A 21,480-nucleotide genomic window follows, 5' to 3' on the forward strand; every position below is an offset into this window, starting at 1 on the left:
AATTTTGAACCTTAGATTTAAATCTAGATTAAATGACACATAAATGTTCTAGGTGTTCTTGAGCTATACATAGATTCAGGACATGAAATTGTTACAATAGGTTTATAATGATTGAGGACATGGAATTGTTACAATTTTGTACTTCAATATTCTCTTTTGTACTTTGCTTATAATCTAAGTTAGTGATTAATTAAAGTTGAAAATATGATGAGTCCTCGATTTTATTATAAGAAAGAATCTGCGATGTCTCCATTCTTTCTTTCTCTCATTCGCAAGAGACAAATACGTAGACACATACATAGAGAGACAAAAGAGTGAGTGATAATGTTGACATTGTAGATTCTTTTTCGTAACAAAGTTCAAGGATATAGGAGTAATTGTGAATATCTAAGAAAACTGAAGAGAGTGACAAAAATAATTGTGAGACAGCGTATTTAATTTTAATACAAATTTTGTAGTATGAATGAATTATTTTAACACTCTATGTTGTACATCAAAGAATAAACAAAGCCGCCACGTCGCTGGCCGGCCTCACTCTATTTTTTTAGAGTTAGAAATATTTTATACCATGAATATATAAATGATCTCTTTGATTCTTCAACTTCCTTATACTCTTTTGTACTTTTCATATATTCTGTTGTTCATAGCTTCCAATGGCGGCCAAGCCTACTGAAGAATGGCGCAACTCGAGTCCGGTTAAAATTGATGATGGTGGTTTGTCGTCTGACCAAAGCACCTCGTATGAGGAGGAGATGGTAACACCGCCTAAGGAGAAGGCACACCGTACCGTAGAAGTGATGGCACTCGGCAACAGGTCAAAGTGATGGCACTCGGCACCCAGATTTGTCGAGTGTTTTGGCCAAAACACTCGGCAAAGGGCCTGTTTGCCTAGTGTATTAGCCAAAACACTCGGCAAAGCTGTCTAAAATTGAATTTTATTCAAACACCTCACATATCACACATATCGCTCAAATATCACATATATCACACAAATGTCTCAAATATTACATATATCACCAAACAAGTCCACAAATCACACATATAGTACACAGATATCATCACAACTCCACAAATCAAACCAAGTCCACCACCAAGCTCACAAGTATCACCAAACAAGTCCATAACAAATCACATACTCTGTAGCATGCAAACCGATACTCTAGATGTACATGCATACAGATCAGGCAACAGAAATCCATCTCACAAGACCTTTCCAGCAATTACATCGATATAAGATCCGGTAAAGCATCTTGCTGGCTACCACGACCTTGGCTTCCTCCTTCCAGCTGGCTACCGTGACCACTACTTTCTCCTTCCCTTGGAGTATTGCCATAGTAGTTGATGGTGACGACGGGGTTGTCGTGGTTGGTGCTGGAGAAGCAGCTGACATGGGTCGCATAGTTGCTACAGGGCAGACACCCACCTAACCAGCTAATCATCTTGGAGAACTTCTTCCGTAATGTCATAGGATTTGGTGAGAACTTTGATATTTGAATGGCTCCACCAAAGCAAACACAGTCAAATTTCGCGTGTTGATCTAGGTTTGCTGATGTTGTTGTAGGCCGCATACCAGAATAACTGAGTCCCAAGAACAAAATAACTGAGTTGGGAGAATAACTGTCACAAATTAATTATTGGAGTTGTGTATAATGGAACTGCATGACAGTTTTAAAAGAAATGGAACTGCATGACAGTTAATTATTTTGTTTGCCTAGCTGTGCTGGATGGCATAGGAATGCTTAAATATACGACTTTACAGCTATATTGTGTCATGGGCTTCCTACGGTGCTTGAATGTGTCTTTGTGGCGCTTTGCCTTTGTCCTTGTTATGCAATTATTCAGTAATTTAAATCATAAATGCAAGTGCCTAGTATCCATGAGTGAAAGCCACTACTCAATCCTAGAAATCATATTAATCATCCGAAGCCCTAATCATGAGAAAGCCCTAATCATGAGAAAACTATAAACTACGACATTATTTTTCAAATCAAGAACCAAACCCTAATCACCAAAAATCCCTAATATCTACAAATGTGCACGGTTAAAGGAGGAAAAAATGGGAGCAATACCTTCAGGGAAGGGAGGGGAACGTTTGCCCCAACTTCCCCCACCCAAAAGACCGGATTTGGGGGGATCTGGGGGGTGGGGCGGCCGGCGGCGACGACGTACTGTTGCTCTGGTCGGGGAGGAGTGAGGGAAAGAAAGGGAGGGTGGGGGAGAAGAGGCCGGCGCGGGCCCAGGATATTGGCCTTGTCGCGCCAGCCCGCATGGCGCGACAGCCTGTCGTGCCAGTGCATGTGGCGCGACAGAGAGGGCCACGTCATCGCCAGTGTGGACACGCTGTCGGGCCGCCATGGCATCTGTTGCGCCAGTGGTGTTGGCGCGACAAGCCTACTCTGTCGCACCATTGTGTGCCCAAGCCCAGTAAGGGCTGCATTTTTCACTTGGTGGCGTGGCAGCTCCCTTTGGTCACGCCACTAACAATGGCGCGACAGAGTACCTTTGTCGCGCCACCCGAAGTGGCGCAACAAGCTTACTCTGCCGCGCCATTGTGTGCCCAAGCCCAGTAAGGACTGCATTTTTCATTTGGTGGTGTGGCAGGTCCTTTTGGCCGCGCCACGCCCAGTGGCGTGATAGATTAGCTTTGTAGTGCCACCCGGAGTGGCACGACAAGCACATAATTCGCCAGAAAGCTACCTTGCTGCTCTGCCTTGCTTCTGCTGCTGGTGCTTGCTTATGCTGCTCTCTCGCTGCTGCTTGCTTCTGCTGCTGGTGCTCAAGTTGCTAATGGTTGAATAACCGAACCAAGACTGCCCCACCACATAAAAATAAAACTTGTTGCAGCAAGAGGGGCTTGTACTAACATAAATTCAAAGCAACCAATAAAGTGATAGCGAGCCGTCAGCACACAAGCACATAGTCCATTGGAACCTACAGTAGTCCATTACAAGGATCTTGTCCATCTCAACCTAAAGTGGTCCATGACAAGCACAAATAGTTCATGACAAGCACAAATAGGTTCTAGGTAGCATTTTTACAATACATCTAGGAACAAAGTGTCGGTGCTCCTTCATCTATGGCGCCATCCACGCTCGGCAGGGCTGAAAGGGTCGGTGGGCCGCCGTTGCCTTCCAGGAACTGTTGCGAGCATGTTCGCGCTACCAACGTCGGTGTGGTCACGAGAACGCCTTTGTCGGCGACGCGGAGGAGAAGCGGGTGCATCCTGAGGTGCCTGCTGTTGGCGCTCCTTAAGTACCCCTTTTATCCCTTGTTTATCCTTGATAATGGCATGAATTTAATATCAAAATCACTAACCGTCCTAACCCCGGCATAATTATTGGTCATTTTCACACTTGCACATATATTTTGGAGGAACTTCGTTTCTGTAGGTTTTTGGCCTATTTTGGAGCATGAAATGATGAGGCCCATGATCGAGCGCTAACACGGAGAAAGACGAAGGCCAAAGCCCAAAGGAAGGGCTAAAACCCATGTTGATTCGAAGCCCATTCACGCACATCCATCCTCCAAGAGAGCCCAAAGGACCGAGCCCACAAAGATGAGATCAAGATACTTCGGGATTAAGCAAAGCAAATGAAGATTTAAGGAAGGATTCCCTATCCTATCCTTTCCTCGAAGATATCTCCAAGATAACGACGTCCAAAGGGGTGCAATCGTGAAGGACATAAACTCTAGAAGATGCGAGGAGTCTACATGCGAAAGATGAGACCGAGGCGAGACCGAAAGGGGGTAGGCCGGCCGGCCTAGGCCCCATGGGCCGGCCGGCCCAGCCTGTTTTCGAGGCGGTTTGGCCTCCCCTTCGATCGGTGGCTTCCTCGGCTTATAAATAGCTCGCACCTTATTCAACTCGAAGCATCAATCCACCCAGAACTTGACGAAAACCTAGGGCCAAGGCCGGAGGGAGACGACGGCCGCCGCAAGTCTTCGAAGGTACCTAGGAGATGGCTTAGGCCACCCCTAGCCGCCATGGCCTCCCTGCGAGGTTGTGCCATGGTGGAGTTCGGGAGTCACCCCCAACATTCGTCGGGGTATGTACACACACGATGGTGATATCAATCTACTCTTTATTCTAGTTGTCTCGACTTTGGTCTACTTCAATGCATGCTTTCTTTCTTATATGTGATGCATCTATATGTTCACAGTAAGATTAGATCTATTCGTGGAGATTAGTCTATATCTTGCGGATACATTGAGGTAGCGTGTTTTAGCTAGTTGGTTGATTACCCCGGTGTGGTGACAGCATGGCGGAGGGAAAAGCCCTAGCGACGACATGATGTGGAATAGGATCGATGGCGAGTATCATGGGAGTCGTGGCGCGGCCACCAAGAGGAGAGCTTCGAGTAAGAGTATTTGGTGGGCGTTTGGGGTAAAGCTTTGGGAAACCTTAGGCATTAACATGCACCTCGCACCGGCGACCATGGGAAAGTAGGCCGCTTGCGAGCCGCGTTTCTGAGAGATGATTTCGTGTACCTTTAGTTGAGATACAATCTATGTTTTGATCACCTTTTTGACTAGAACTGTACCTAGAGACGATAGGCCCTAGCTCCTTGGTTGTGTTATCTCATCTACGGTTGTGGGTGTGATGAACACTTATGCTTCATTGATATATATCAAGTGTTCAGTTTATATGCAATCTTCGCTTCATATTTAGGATAGGTTCGATAGATTAGATGGTAAACCCTAGTCGGTTCGCTTCCGATCCACGGATTGATAAACCTTGGGGGAGTACTCTAAGGGAAAAGCTACCACGATCCGTACGCTTGCGGTATGTAAATTGGCACTCTAAGGAGCGTCAACAAGCTTTTCTGGCGCCGTTGCCGGGGATCGGCAACTCGAACCCTATGGCGATCTATCTAGTTTTTTTGGACTAACCCTAATTTTTATTATTGCGTATAGCCTTGTTTTCTTGTTTGTGTCCTTGAAAGCAGGTGGAAAAAGTTAGACACCAAACTTGGACTTCGAGAAGTCCATAATCCACTTCGACAAATTTCAACAATCGGCAATAAGATGATCGAGGAGCCTCGACATGGAACATCGACAACGTCCACATCGACATGACGGCAACATCATCAAAATTCGCTCTTTAGTGGTTGGTGCTAACTTTTGTTAGTGGCCCAGCATCCGCTATCGAGTCCCCACTCCCCAAAGCAAAAGATCATAAATAAGGTACGCCACCATGTCAATTGATTTTAAAGACTGATGTTTTTGGGAAGAATTGTTTGTTCAAGCAATAGGTATGAAGCATGCCCGCGAAGAAAATCGTGCGATCATCATCATCTATGAAGTGTTACTATTGTGATGAGTTTTTTGTCCAAGATTAGAGAAGTACCATGAGCAAATAATAGATTATTTTGAAGCTCCATCAAGTCTTCTTTCCAACGGATCAAGAACCATCAACTTTGGAGATCGGTGTGAAGAGTTATGGTAAAATCTTTCAACGCTGCGCGTTCTAAAATCCCTCTGGACAGATTGCAGCGCCGTAATAAAACGAGCATAACTTCTTTATCCGGAGTCTAATTGAGGTGAATAACCAATTGTTGGAAATATAATTTGATGCACCTTGCAATGGAGCAGAAATTTGGTACATGTTCTGCACTGGACGAAGGGAAATTCAACGAGGACAGAGGCAGTAGCAACCGACGAAGAAGGTGATGATGATGTCAAAGGATGATTGGAAGGCTGTGTACACAAAAGATGATGATTTGAAGTTGACCAAAGCTGGAGGCAACAAGATTAGAAGAACCACGACACCACCTATCTTCTCCAGTGGGATGCTCGATATACTTCTAATCAAGTGATGCTATCAAGGAAGGAAACCGTTCGGATCATCAACACGAAGCACAGGAGCATCTTCGATCCCGACACCTTAGGCAAAGCAAGAACCATGGAGACATACCATTGGAGCCATGATACTCGCTGGTGAATCAATGGTGATGACCTTGAAGCCAAGGACGCACGACACTACGCTCCAAAGACCACATGATCGAGATCATTGACATCTTCGGGCGAATTCACAAGAAGATATTGTTCTCATCAATGTCCAGCCCGACCTCAGAAGCAAAGAGCAGCATATTTTTGGATATTCAAAAGCTCCATGAAGTTTCCGTTCCAACGAATCAAGAACCAAGTCAATCAGAGATTCCTACAAGCGGGTATGGCCAAAACATTGAAGGTTGTGCACTCTGAAAATTTCTAGACAGCACGCAGCGCCAAAAGTGAAACGGGCATAACTCTCTCGTTTGGATTCGGTTTAAGATGAATGACCACTCGTTGGAAATATAATTTCATAAACATTTCAATAGATCTATATTTTGGTATATGTTCTGTTGAGTATACAGGAGAGATTCCACAAAGAAGAGGCTGGAGCAACGTGATGAGAACAAGATAGAGAAGATGACGATGACAACAATGAAGGGGAGCTTGGGCGATGCTTTCATCAAGCGTACGTGATAAAATTCAGAGGCTTGGAGCAAAGGAAGAACCCCAATGACATTGGCAAATGAAGACACAAGCGGTCGACTTTTGACAAATGAAGATATTGCAAGCAAACCACGAGGGATTACAAGAGGCGACATCAAGCTGCATGGACACTTCGGATTCTCGCACGAAGGACCATGGCTTCACATCAATGAGAAGGTATGTGAGAAAGTCAAGCTCTATGACTTTAAATGAAGCGCTTTGCGGGAGGCAACCTGTTCATTTTATTTATATATATTAATATGACCGTCTACATTGCACTCTTTAATCGGAATATCAAGTAACATTGTACCGTTGCTCTAACAAAAACCACAACTTCATGTTGTTCATTCTAAATATTATTGAGGGAGCACTATGTTATTTGATCTTGGGAAACTTGTAGACATTTTTGTGTGCCTATTAGCGTTTTGAGTCTTTTTCTTTGTGTCTTTTTAGAGAGATTTATGAAGCATTGCACCACCCTTTGATTCTAAACTTGTGGCTAGTCAACTTAGGCTAACTTTTTGTTTTGTTTTAGACCACCTCATCATGTCATATCATTTTGTTCACCCACCCCGTGTTGCATTGCATACCATGTTGTTCGTCTCACCCTTGCATTGCATTGCATTGCATGTTGCATTTAAAAAAAACCTTTTCTAAAAACATTGACTAGCCTCGCTTTTGAGATCCTAAAACCTTAGGAAAACCACTCATAGAGCAATCCTAAAACAATAGATTATGTTTTTCATTCAAAAAAAATCTAACTTTTGTTTCTCTCTAGTTTTTATTTAAAAAAACCACCTTAGATAGAATTTCTATACCCAACACTCTCTCTTCAAAATTTTTGTTTTAAGCCAAAAAAATATAGGAAACCCATAAACCTACTTCTAAAACCTTGTTAGCTTGGTTGCTTGGTCCTTTTCGATAAATAACCTTTTCATTGACAAAAGTCTCACTTCTTATGAAGTGTCGCGAAGGCTTTTTGTCACTCTTAGCAATTGTTTTTGAATAAGCTAGTTGCGGAACAACATCGAAAGGTCCTTTCAACCTTGCTAACGCTTGTTTTTGCTAACTTTGCATTTGCACTTTGCATCCATTCCATTGTTCATGCACTCATTTTTCTAGCTTGGTCTCAACTTTATTGATGAAAGCTTTCATATCCATGTTAATGCTTCATGTGAGCATTTTCCTTTTTGCAATCTTGTGTAAACATGGTGTTTAGACATGATTGAAGACCTTCATCATTTAGTTACCAAGCTATGAGGTTGCATTTGGTTGGTTTATAAGCTTTGCAATGCGCTTTATTTTTTTTCTTGTGCTATTAAGGCCTATTGATCTTGGGATAGACATGGTGTTTTGACCTTGGTTAAATAAGTCTTTTTGGCTATGGAGAAGTTCGGCAACCTAGTTGTAAATATGGTGTTTAGAACTAGGTGTAAACATTGTCTTTGTTTATATACCTTCCTCTCATTTGCATTTACACTGGCACACACGTACACTCACTAGTTTCGCTAAGCTAACTTTGCCACAAATTGAGATCTTAGGAATGGTAGGTTTGTTGGCATTTGTTTCTACTCCCGACCGTCACCCCGGGGGTAGTGTATGTTTAAAATGTTTTGCAGACATGAAGAAGCGTTCCCATGAATTCGTGATCAAAGAAGAAATCAAATTCGTCAACATCTCCAAAGTTCGAGAGCAAGGCCAGATGTTTTCATCAAATTTTGCACATGGACAGAGACATACAAGGAAGAAAAAGTTGATATTCAGAAGCTCCATGAAATTCCCATTCCAACGCATCTAAGATCAATGAATTTGAAGACCCGTACAAGGAGATATGTCAAAAACTTTGGACGCTGCGCGTTCTGAAATTCGGAACAGATTACAGCGCTGGGATAAAATGGACATAACTCTCTTGTTCGGAATCAATTTTGGGCGAATAAGGACTCGTTGGAAAGAAATATTCGTGCACTTCGCAATGGAGCAATGTTTCAGTATAGGTTCTGTTCTGGAAATTGAAAGAAAAATTTGTGAAGATGAGACAGCAATGGGACAACGAGGAATTGAAGGAGGCGACGACGATGTGAAGCAATGATTGGGACCATGACTTAGTACAAGAAGAAGTTGAAGGAAATTGAGGCAACAAAGGTGAAGACACATTGAAGATGATATTCATACACATGAGGGAAGAACTTCAAGAATTGCAAGATGGTCCATCTTCTCCTTCCACGCATAGCATCATGCTCAGCATGGGGGAGGATTTCGTGGACAAGGAAGAAAGATCTCATGGAGTAAGATAATCACGGTTGCCACAAGATGCTCATGATTCTTCTTCCATGCTTAGCACAATGCTTAAGTATGGGGGAGGCCGCGCTACACTTCATTACGAGCATGGAGAAGGACGGTAATTCTTCCTCAACTCTCTCTTTTTCTAAATGCTTGAACATATATGCCTTCAACCAAAGATGCAACCTTTGTATATCTCTCCCTATAATAACATGGCTACTAGGAGTACAACCTAGATTTGTTTTTGTTTTCAATGAATGATAACCACCATCACCTTGAGCTCACCACGATGATATTCTTATATGCTCTTGCTTATGGAAAAGTGATGAAAGTTGCTACTTTGTTTTACCTACGCTATGTTGTATATGACTTGACCATTTGCTCTCAATTAAATGGAATTAAAATAATTAAATACCAGCTCTTTTATTTGTGGAGGTTAAATGACTAAATTCTAAACCCACATATTCTATGTTGCTCTTTGATTTAAGTCTACCGATGACCTTACACCTTGTGTTGTTTAATTTGAAAACTTAATTCCTATGCTATCTACATTTGTGAATCTCTTGCAAAGTTCTACCCACCAAAGCTTATACATACATATTCTTTCATGATGAAACCTTTCGATTGCAAACTTATATTTTGATGAGTTGGATTAAGATTGATTTCTTTGGTACGAGACTAAGAAGCTGGTCATTCTGTTTTTTTGTGTAACCTTCTTTTTGCTAGCCTATTTATCCATGCATTGTGAATTTCTACTTCGGGAATTTTGCAAACCTCGCTGGATATCCACCCTAAACCAAATATATCTTTTTGTGATTACCTCCTCGACCACAACCCCATTTGAGTATGGATTATAATTTCGACGGAATCAAAAGAATCAAGGGCACCATATAAAGAAAAATTTTGGGAGACAAGGCTCCCCGGAGATTCAAGAGGTTCTACGAAGAAGAAGGTGAATTTGAGATACTTACCCTAGCTAGTTGGTTCTCCCACTATTCATACTCGAGGACGAGCATTCGTTCAAGCATGGGGGGATGGCTGGGTAACTATTCTATGTTATCAAAAGTTGTAAGGAGTAAAAAGGAAAAAAAAGAGAAAGAAAGAGAAAAATGAAAAAAAGAGAGAAAAGAAAAGAAAAAAGAAAAGAAAAAAAGAGAAGAATAAAATGCTACTTAGTTCTTTTTGGCTTCATTAATTTTCCAAGTTACTTTGAATAACTATTCCATACTCGAATCTTCCAACCATGTGCAATCCGATAACGAGAACTTCATTTGTGTCTCGGGATCATCCATTTGCCACTTGCACATGTCCACCTATCTAAATGTGTGTGTTTCATCTTTCTCCCTCTCCAACATTATTTTCCAATGGCCTTTTTGACTTGTCTCGGTAATTCCATTAGATCTCTCTCTTAGTTTGACAATATTTCAGATATAATGTTTTGCTAGGATTGTTTTTACCTACCAAGCTCCACATAAGCCTTCCACTTTTATATATGAGTAGAATAGGTTGAAGACAATCTAATGTAGGCTTGAGAGACTTGATGAGATAAGTATTTCCATGATCTTTTGCAAGAGAACCTCACTTATGTTTGATATGCAATCTTTTGAAAACTCTTCACGATGAAACTAGGTAAAGGTTTGAAGTTCGCTTAAGTTTGAGAGCATTGCATTTATCTATTATTGTGGCTTATTCTTTAATTGCTAGTCTATCTCCCATAATGAAAAAGTAGCCGGTCACAACATGAACTTTAATGCTAAATACTTGAGAGAGCAATATGTCTTGTTATGTATAACTAAGTGCAGAGAGAACATTGAGGGGCAACGCTGATTTCTTTATAAGCAAAGCTCCTGGACTTACTCGAGGACGAGCAAGGTTTAAGCATGGGGGGAATGTTGGAGCTCCTTAAGTACCCCATTTATCCCTTATTTATCCTTGATAATGGCATGAATTTAATATCAAAATCACTAACCGTCCTAACCCCGGCCTAATTATTGGTCATTTTCACACTTGCACATATATTTTGGAGGAACTTCGTTTCTGCAGGTTTTTGGCCTATTTTGGAGCATGAAATGACGAGGCCCGTGATCGAGCGCTAACACGGAGAAAGATGAAGGCCAAAGCCCAAAGGAAGGACCAAAGCCCATGTTGATTCGAAGCCCATTCATGCACATCCATCCTCCAAGAGAGCCCAAAGGACCGAGCCCACGAAGATGAGATCAAGATACTTCGGGATTAAACAAAGCAAATGAAGATTTAAGGAAGGATTCCCTATCCTATCCTTTCCTCGAAGATATCTCCAAGATAACGATGTCCAAAGGGGTGCAATCGTGAAGGACATAAACTCTAGAAGATGCGAGGAGTCTACACGCAAAAGATGAGACCGAGGCGAGACCGAAAGGGGGTAGGCCGGCCGGCCTAGCCCGTTTTCGAGGCGGTTTGGCCTCCCCTTCGACCGGTGGCTTCCTCGGCTTATAAATAGCTCGCATCTTATCCAACTCGAAGCATCAATCCACCCAGAACTTGACGAAAACCTAGGGCCAAGGCCGGAGGGAGACGACGGCCGCCGCAAGTCTTCGAAGGTACCTAGGAGATGGCTTAGGCCACCCCTAGCCGCCATGGCCTCCCTGCGAGGTTGTGCCATGGTGGAGTTCGGGAGTCACCCCCAACATTCGTCGGGGTATGTACACACACGATGGTGATATCAATCTACTCTTTATTCTAGTTGTCTCGACTTTGGTCTACTTCAATGCATGCTTTCTTTCTCATATGTGATGCATCTATATGTTCACAGTAAGATTAGATCTATTCGTGGTGATTAGTCTATATCTTGGGGATATGTTGAGGTAGCGTGTTTTAGCTAGTTGGTTGATTACCCCGGTGTGGTGACAGCATGGCGGAGGGAAAAGCCCTAGCGACGACATGATGTGGAATAGGATCGATGGCGAGTATCATGGGAGTCGTGGCGCGGCCACCAAGAGGAGAGCTTCGAGTAAGAGTATTTGGTGGGCGTTTGGGGTAAAGCTTTGGGAAACCTTAGGCATTAACATGCACCTCGCACCGGCGACCATGGGAAAGTAGGCCGCTTGCGAGCTGCCTTTCTGAGAGATTATTTCGTGTACCTTTAGTTGAGATGCAATCTATGTTTTGATCACCTTTTTTACTAGAACTGTTCCTAGAGACGATAGGCCCTAGCTCCTTGGTTGTGTTATCTCATCTACGGTTGTGGGTGTGATGAACACTTATGCTTCATTCATATATATCAAGTGTTCAGTTTATATGCAATCTTTGCTTCATGTTTAGGATAGGTTCGATAGATTAGATGGTAAACCCTAGTTGGTTTGCTTCCGATCCACGGATTGATAAACCTTGGGGGAGTACTCTAAGGGAAAAGCTACCACGATCTGTGCGCTTGCGGTACATAAATTGGCGCTCTAAGGAGCATCAACACCTGCACAAAAATATATAACATGGAGGCATGTTGAAGACCAAAAATGTGTACAATATCACGTTTTCTTTATAATGATGCAGTATCACCTCTAAGTTAGAACATTTCAATTACACATGCTTACCTGACTCGATTCACCCTGAGTCTGCGTTCCTAGGGGAGCATCAAACATCTACGACATCCTAAGCACCTGAAAGCTTGGGTCCTCATCTTCTGAGTCGCCTTGGCGGTCGGACTCGTCACTGCCTTCGGATGACTGGATAGCTTTGCCCCTTGACAAGGCACGTGAACCAGTGCTGGAAGTGGTCCTTGAACGGCTTCTCGAACCGGAATACCCAGGAACTGAAGCGGTTGCGGCACCGTAGTGAAGCGGTTGCGGCACCGTAGTGAATCGGTGTCCGTATGCTGGAAGTGGGGCCACGTGCACTTGAAGTTTACGCACCAGAGGCCTGTGGACCAAACGCCTCGTCTAGCCGAGCCATGCAATTGACCCTAGCGGCCATCCGCCTGCAGCTCCGACGGACTCTCTGTATCAAAGAGCAATATGTGAGTCATTACCCGTTCAACTACATTTCAGATAACCAGTTACATTCGGATTCAAGGAAAGATAGTAACCTCGACAAATGCCCTAAAGTGCCCCCCGGCATTGTCTCCTTCGTTTGCATGAGCCATTGCCACGCCAGCCTCGTTAGCGAGGCGTCCGAGTTGTTGTGCCTATTTCAATTCAGTTAGTCCAAAAATAATTGAAAATGTGCAAACGTAAGGAAATGTCAAACAAAGAGCGTGATCTACCATGTAGTTTTGCAAAGGGCCCCGTTCGGGCTGAACTCCTCCACGAGTGATATCATCGTACGCATCGATGATGTCATCATCATCGTCTGTGTCCGCGTGGTCTTCTATAGGTTCAGTGGATTGTGGTGGCTTGACTGAAACTCTAGCCACTGAATGAAGCCACCGAAGGTACTCCTTGTAATGGTTGTGCCTATGTGCCGGTCCACTTTCCGGATGCATCTTTTGCCTTTGTTCCCACTGTGCCAGTGGCTGTGCGTGTTTGACACGCCAATCATTCTCAGTGTACCGTTTCTTCCTGTCAATACTGACATAAGAGCGGTGTATTAGTGAAATAATATTGGTAAATAGAAATGAATTTGAAGGCATAAAATGTACCTATGCAAAGCTTGGGACGTCGAAATTCCCTCCGGAGGGAAGTCTTGCAATCTGCCGAACTGTCTCTTGACACGGTGCGGCAAGTGCATCTCGACTACAAAGAAAAAAAATCAAAGGCACGCAAGTCCTCCACAGTTCGGCATCGCGTGTGCAAATATCACTCAGTTCCAACTCGTCCAGCTCGGCTCTACTGTACGGTGTCCAGAAGATCTACATACCACGTACGCATTAGAAATCATGTAGACAGAAGCATTTATTTACCGAACGGTATGAAGGTTATAACCTGATTTTGAGTGAGGCAGTCTAGGTCGTCCATGTAACGCATGTAGCGGCATGCAGGATCCCCTCTTACAGCTCCAACGTTCTTCCAAAAGTAAGCAACGGTGGGCCTGGACTCCTCATCATGGTGTGGCCACGGCTGCAAAAGGAGGAAATTATGGTTATCCAAAAATCATTTAATGTCCTGCCAATGAAGAGTGAGATTGCAACGCTAATTAATACCTCAAGATCGCCTCGGTACGGCCGGCCTACTGGAAAGTGCTCCAAAATCCAGATTTGCAGGAGGTATGCACAACCTCCTAGGTTTGAATCATTAGCAATCTGCCGACATGCGTCACAAAGCTGCCGGTACATCCAAGCTAAAGTTGCCGACACCCAACTATACTGAGCAATGTTCTCCCACTGCTGGCCCACAATTGGAAGTATCATCCATGAAATCATGTTTCCCAAACCATCAGGAAACAGAAAACCTCCAAAAAGGTGCCACAACCATACACGAGCATACCGCTCTACAACCCCCTGTGGTGCTCCTTGAGGACAATGGTTAAAATTCTGCCTCAACCAAGCCGAGCTAACCCCTGAGGTCTTCCTGTCCTTGACCCCCTCAGGTGGTTCTGGAGGCCGAATCCCAATCAGTGCTTCTACCATATCTCTCCAGCCATCAGTCCGTATAATGCCGGTCACTGCAATTCCCTCTAAAGGCAGCCCAAGAATCATCGCCACATCTTGCAAAGTGATGCTGACCTCCCCGCAAGGTAAATGAAAAGAATGTGTCTCCAGCCTCCAACGGTCCACAAAAGTAGTTAGCAGAGGCGCATCCATCGCTGGGAGGCCCGCACACACCACTCGAGCAAGAGGAAGCATCCCAGCCCGGCGAAGGTACGACACATACTGCTCATCCCACCGAAGGGGGAGTGGGTACGTGCGCGGAGGGGCGCCAACACCTAATATGGGAACAAATGAGTCGTTACAGGCAGCTAAATAGTTAAATTGAACTATTGAGAAACAGTAACACTAACCTCGGCACGGTCAACTAGGACGTGTGCTCGGTGCTTGGAGTCGTAGAACGTCTCCAGTATGGGGAACGTGGGGTGCGCCATCCTGCAATGATGAATCAAAACTCGATGAGTATAAGACAAAAATAAAGACCAAGACAAACCCAACTAATAATGATAAGCAAAACACTGTATGTATATATTAATATTTGTGCTAAGCAAAAATTATTGTACCTCTCTCCGTGAGATATGCCTAGTCCTCTTTCTAACGCTTGTTGTGGACGTTCTTTTTCATTTAGATTTTTTGTTCTTCTTACACTTGCACTGAGAACAAAATCTATGGCACTTGGAGCAACGGTTCTGGCTCCTGTCCTCATCGAAATCACTGGTGCCATAGTCCGCACTAGCCCGACCTTGCGACTCGTCCATGTCACCTTTGAGCCTTTTCTTCCACCTCCTTCCTTTTTTAGGTTTCAATAGCGACGCATCCGGCACGTACTCTAGTCCCTTGTACTCGGGCCATTGGGACGGATCGAGATAAGGCTCAAAACTGGACTTCCATATGTTGATTGTGTTCGACCGAGCATAGTACGGGCTCAAATAAGTGGGGCTTTTGAAACAAAGAACTCGAGCTCTACATGCCATTATTAGGTGCGAGCATGGAAGGTGTAACAGCTGTGATGTCATGCAAGTGCACTCGCCAGATCTGAGGTCCACTTTGTAATGGCGTCCTCCATGACTCTCTCCTCCTATATTTGTACCACCTGCACCTCTAACACTATAAATCATTCTTTCACGGCCGTAAGGCGCTGCAAGTTGGTTCACCGATCTATCCTCAGCATCCTTCAGGTGTTCCTCCGCTATTAGTCCCCATTGTCCACCCTTATACAACAAACTCCTGCCTTTACCCCATCTATCGACGAAGTACTCGTTCAACTTCTCGAAGGAGTACTCTACAATGCCTGCAACAGGTCTTGACCGAATACCCCTAAAAATATTATTTAATGACTCAGCATTGTTCGTGGTCATGATACCATAACGCTTCCCCCCTTCATCATAAGCAAGAGCCCATTTATCCTTGTCCACCATCTCGCCTTTCAGCCACTCCTTGGCCGTGTCATTCATTTCCTTTTCTACATCAGCAAGTTTTTCTTCAAAAGCTTTCTCCGTGCGCACTGAACACAATAACTTTAGTTTCCCAATTAGTTCCTTCTTTTTCTGACGCCTCCACATGTTTGCTGCAAAATGTCGCATGCACCACCTATGCACAAGAGGGGGAAATCCATCCATGTGCTCTTTAACACAGTTTAAGAGGCCATGATGCGGTCAGAAATCATACAAACTTGTCTGGAGGGACCCAAGACATACTGCCGCACCAGCTTCATGTACCAGAACCAGCTGTCGTTGTTTTCTCCTTCGGTCAAAGCAAATGCTAACGGAACTAGTTGCCTTTCTGGATCCACGGCAACTGCCATCATTAGTGTCCCCTTGTATTTACCCGTCAAGAATATGGCATCCACGAGGATCACAGGTCGACAATGCTGGAATGATTCAGCACACTAGGGAAAGCACCAGAACACCCTTTGTAAAACATGTTTGTACACTCCATTGTGAGGAAGCATCATGTTTCCCGTGTGTACGAACCATGTAATCCCAGGATTGTATAGGGACATTCCCGTCAAGACTCTGGGCACCCTTGCATATGACTCAAGCCAATCTCCCCAGTAAAGAGCTATAGCATGCTGTTTTGCACGCCAAGCTTTCGAGTACTTCACCCGGTAAGAACACATGCCGAAAATTGACTCCATAAGCGAAGGAACGGATGTGACGCTGTCCTTCCGAACAATACCAAGAATGCGATGTGCTAGGTAACGTGCCGTGCACTGTGCATGAACTTGCTTCGGTCTGGAGGATGCACATGTGTGAGGCTGTCTGACTTTGGTGATTTTCCACTGACCCGTGCCCCTAACAATCCGTGCCCATACACCCCATAGGCACCCCTGCTTGCATAGCACATCGTACCATACACTCTTGTCCGAATGAACCACATTAAATGGACGATGATGACGCACTGCATAATCAGCTAAGAAAAACTGCAACTCTGAAAGTGAATTGAACTTCATGCCCTTGCGAATCTCTGGACTGTCACTATCAATTACATACTCGCTTTCAAAGACATATGAGTCACAAATTGCTCTATGGATCCTACTAAGATCCTTATCATTTGAAACCGCCGGGACTTCAACGTGGGCTAGCTTCATCATGCACAACTCTTCAGCGGTATAACTAAATCGTGCCTCAGCATTATTAACAGCTCGACCCATTGCCCCATCCCTACACTTCTCATCACCACTTATTTCCTCATGACTAGGGTTGGATCCGTCGCCATCAGCATTTTCCTGCTCTACTTGGGGCGCCCTAGCATTACCCTCCGGTTCTTCTTCCCCAGTGCCTTCATCATCGTCCTCATCATCACTACTATCGTATTCATTGTCCTCTGAACCTAAAGAAACATCATCATCCTCTCCAGCACCCCTCTCATCCACCTCCTCGAAGGTACCACTGGCGAAATGATCGCAAGCGACGGCCATATCATAATCCGCAACAAATACACTAGCACAAGTGAGATTTGGGACATCTTCTACAACAGTTGACTCTTGAGTTATATTCTCAATACGAAATGGAACTTCATCTACTATCCCAACTGGTTCTTCTAATCTTGTTCTATGGGTTATTTCAACAACCACCTCTAAACAAACCACATTTGCACGAGCTACTATAATCTTGTACTTTCTCCAATGCATCTCAGATTCCAATGTCATCAAAACATAATGTGCTCTAGCTTTACCACAATCAAATCTACCCCTCAGAGATATTTCATCAATTCCACATGAATGTTTTGAAACCACCCGGTCTACCAAATCCTTTAACAATGGAGGACTATCGAACAGTTCGATATCCTCTACCATATTCTCAAACTCTCCAGTTTCCTTAACCATACCACCATGAAAAACCCGAACTAATTTGTCCATCTACAATAAAAAAAATCGGACTACCTTCATCACTTATACAAAGAAATGAACTACAAAAACAATTCTTCACGGTGCCTAGTATCCATGAGTGAAACCCATATTAACATCCCCACTACTCAATCCAACTTTGACCGAATTCATAATATATTCACAAATAGATGTCTCAAAATCTATACTACCAAATATATGTCTCAAAATATATTCCATAATAGATTCAATGAAACAAATTTGGTATTGTAGATGCTATTATATCTTTCCTATAAATTTGGTCAAAGTTAGATAAGTTTGATTTAGGACAAACCTAATATGATGTGTAAAAAAATGGAGGGAGGATAAGTAAACAACCATCCATTATTAGCTAAGACTTTGGTAGATGTTATAATCTAATAACCCTACTTTTGCCTAGCAACCCTTGGATCTTGAAACAATATTACGAGTATTACATCACATGAGCTTGCAACTTATCCTAAGAAAAACTAGATGGATCTTGAACCAACCATGACAAGATGATTAGATTTTTACGAACCTGACCGCAAATTTAATAAGCTCAACTCCAATCTAGATGAACTACAAAAACAATTCTTCACGGTGCCTAGTATCCATGAGTGAAAGCCATATTAACATCACCACTACTCAATCCTAGAAATCATATTAATCGATGCATGCACGTACTACCTCACGTCCAAATCAAGAGCATAGTACCATCTACGCATCATCTAAAGCCCTAATCATGAGAAAACTATCAACTACGACATGATTTTTCAAATCAAGAACCAAACCCTAATCACCAAGAATCCCTAATATCTACAAATGTGCACGGTTAAAGGAGGAAAAATGGGAGCAATACCTTCGGGGAAGGGTGGGGAACGTTTCCCCCAACTCCCCCCCAAAAGGCCGGATTTGGGGGGATCAGGGGGGGGGGGGCGGCCGGCGGCGACCCCTGGACGAGCTCTGGTCGGGGAGGAGTGAGGGAAAGAAAGGGAGGGTGGGGGAGAGGAGGCCGGCGCGGGCCCAGGACATTGGCCTTGTCGCGACAGCCCGCATGGCGCGACAGGCTTGTCGCGCCAGTGCATGTGGCGCGACAGTGGCGTGGCCACACTGTCGCGCCACATGCCACTGTCGCGCCACATGCACTGGCGCGACAAAGGCTATCTGTCGCGCCATGCGGGCTGGCACGACCAAACGGGTTACGCCCTGCAAATAAAAACCGATACGGGTTAATCTTAAAATATTATTAAAAAAGGTTAAAAATAAAAAAAATAAAAAATTAGACAACCCACAATGGAAAATGTTCTCATCACAAGGTCTAATTTCAAGGGGAGCAAAAGGAAACGCTAGATTATAATGCTGCGTTTTGGGCAAGATTATGGTTGAAAACAAAAACGAAAATTTTTGATTATCGGGAATCATTTTCGAGATTTTACAGAGATTCTGGTGTAAATGAAAATGAAAACAGCTACCGAAAATACAGAAACGAAAATGGTATTTTTATCCGAAACTGAAAGCGAAAATGATTTCAGCTTATACCGACCGTTTTCGAAAATTACTGTATTTATGCGGTAATTTACTGCCGGTATTACTGTATTTTAGGGATCCTACCGTATTTGAAGCCTAGCCCAACACATATTTTCTCGGCCCAATAGCTCGCATGCTTCCCTGCTGGCCCAGCCTTTCAGGTTAACCCTAACCTCAAAATCCCCCACTCCCCACTCCCTAACCCAGTGAGGCAGTGACCCCCGTGAGGTTGGTTCTTCTCATTCCATTATTGGCTATCGGTTTTGTACTTTGTTATGATAATAGGAGTACTAATATATTTTTATATTTGTAGGATAAATTTTCAGAACTGGTCAATGATGATTATGTGGCAGGTGATGATGATGACATGCCTGAGGTTCAGCTATAGGCATAGGCAACCTGCGGCCCTGCACTAGTACTATTCTTAATGGCATGCTAGTATATATTTAAGTCTCTATTTGAATTTGGTTAATGATCATGTATGACTATGTCACATATGTTGTGTGTAACTTTGTGCCATACTATCGTGCATGCTACTTTGTGTCAGTTATCACGGATTGGTTCGATATTTGGATTAATATCTTAATTGAATCTTCACTACTTGCATATGAGATGTGTCAAGTCATATTGTTAATGTTATGCTCTATTGTTTGATATGTTTATCGTTTTTTAAATACCGTTTTGATGGGTTTCGACCGTTAGCGATGTGTTCTCGACCGTATATTTCTGTTTTCGAAATTACCGAAATACCGACGCCGTTTTCGTTTCCGAAAATACCGTACCGCTTTCGTTTCCGATAAAAAAATGTGAAAGTAAAAACGGTAGAGTCTTTCGCCGACCGTTTTCATCCCTAGGCAAGATAAAGCAACACTGCTTTCCATTTCAAATACGGCCAAAGGAGGACGCCAGGCGCGAATGAAGCCACCCACCCATAGGTCGCAGGCCGCCCCCCAGGAAGCCATAGATGACGCCATGTTGCAGGCTGGCAATGACGCCCAGACCTGTCCAGCCAAGTCACCGGCAACGGGGGGGGTTGCGGCGGGCAGTGGCGATGTATGTTAAAATCCAGACCCGTGAATTCAAAGGCGAGGTGTGCCTATATGGGTAGCAGAGTGGAGAGCCAAGTGCTTACTGTGTACATATATAGGTGCAACAAGCATGGAGCGCGTGCTGGCTTGCTTCCAGGAGCTTTGAACCTGCTAGCGGGCTAGCGGGTTTAGGGCTGGGCGGGGTGCCCTGTTCTCTTTATTGTGGTTATGGAGTATATGCCCAAATCTGGTTTGTGATATTTGCTAGCTACACCCACTAGCCTGTTAGTTGTTCTTTGCACATCGACCATCTGAATCATGACTGTTCAATGTAAGATCGACATCAATTGAATGAAGGTCAATGCAACTTCTCCTCGCAAAGGGAGGAAAAAATCTTAGGCCGTTTCTGCGTACGTGAACCCTCAAGAGTTTTGAAATCAAAGCCTAGTAAAATCGAACTTCTGTGATCTCCACTGAAATTTCATTCCCCTCCATCCATGACATTACACATGCGTAAAGCAACTCAGCTACCCGAACCATGCAGCGGATGAAAACCGTAGTACTGATGCATACAATATACACTAGCTGTTGAAGCCTGATGGACTCTCATAACAAAACATGGTGTCCAAGGATGATAAACTTCTCTATTATTACGAGGCAGTAAGAACAGTCACTGGTAGCATTGTCGCGATGTTTGAGGCACTCAACAATAGCATCTGAGCTGCCAAACAATAGCATCTGAGCTGCCAATGAGAACATAAACGGAAAACCTTCCAGCATGCGAGGAGCTATATATAGGTGAGTTCATGCCAAGAGTGGTTCAAAAATGATGAAAAGCACACACTGTAAAGTTAACAACATCATCTCTGGGTAATGTTAATCATCACGGACTTCCATATGTAGGGCCTCATCAATTCAGTTCATGTGTCGCGTAGTTTGAAACTGCCGAAGAAGGAAACAAGTAACGGTTAGATGCTTTCCAATCAAGGAATCATCAAGAAAATAAGTTCAGATCATCCATTGTAAACAGCAAACAATACAGTATATATCAGCTACTAAGGTATCATACACATGATTTCGCTTTTTGAGAGTAATGAATGGCAAACAAACTAGTAAATAAACACGCAGGCACACACTGGTAATGAAAAGCTTCTGAAGGCGTTGACCAAGAAGCTCTACACAACAGGAACGTTCAATTTTAAACAGAACTATCTATGGACAGGTGCTATATTATGTACTGAATTCCACAGTGAAAGAGGAGG

The 21,480-nt window shown here is 43.7% G+C and overlaps 1 protein-coding gene and 1 long non-coding RNA gene across 2 annotated transcripts; both read right to left on the reverse strand.

Annotated features, from left to right (window-relative positions):
* Positions 1–2,895: 2,895 nt before the first annotated feature.
* On the reverse strand, positions 2,896–12,481 carry LOC120678743. Its single transcript, XR_005676724.1, has 2 exons — positions 12,327–12,481; positions 2,896–3,232 (listed from the first exon to the last, which is right to left on the reverse strand). It is a non-coding gene; the product is annotated as an uncharacterized LOC120678743 (long non-coding RNA).
* Positions 12,482–12,588: 107 nt separating this feature from the next.
* LOC120678744 lies at positions 12,589–13,727 on the reverse strand. Its single transcript, XM_039960062.1, has 5 exons — positions 13,653–13,727; positions 13,370–13,579; positions 12,995–13,298; positions 12,818–12,916; positions 12,589–12,729 (listed from the first exon to the last, which is right to left on the reverse strand). The coding sequence occupies exons 2-5, from the start codon at positions 13,456–13,458 to the stop codon at positions 12,637–12,639; spliced, it is 585 nt and encodes a 194-aa protein (XP_039815996.1). The 5' UTR covers positions 13,459–13,579; positions 13,653–13,727; the 3' UTR covers positions 12,589–12,636.
* Positions 13,728–21,480: the final 7,753 nt, after the last annotated feature.

Source organism: Panicum virgatum, chromosome 6N (assembly GCF_016808335.1).
Source record: "Panicum virgatum strain AP13 chromosome 6N, P.virgatum_v5, whole genome shotgun sequence".
NCBI lineage: Eukaryota > Viridiplantae > Streptophyta > Magnoliopsida > Poales > Poaceae > Panicum > Panicum virgatum.

Coding starts and splice junctions, on each gene's coding strand:
- LOC120678744 (XM_039960062.1), bottom strand. CDS start 13,458: ATGCACTTGCCGCACCGTGTCAAGAGACAGTTCGGCAGATTGCAAGAC. Junction 12,917..12,994: donor GCCCTTTGCAAAACTACATG/GTAGATCACGCT, acceptor GAATTGAAATAG/GCACAACAACTCGGACGCCT. Junction 12,730..12,817: donor ACTTTAGGGCATTTGTCGAG/GTTACTATCTTT, acceptor TCTTTGATACAG/AGAGTCCGTCGGAGCTGCAG.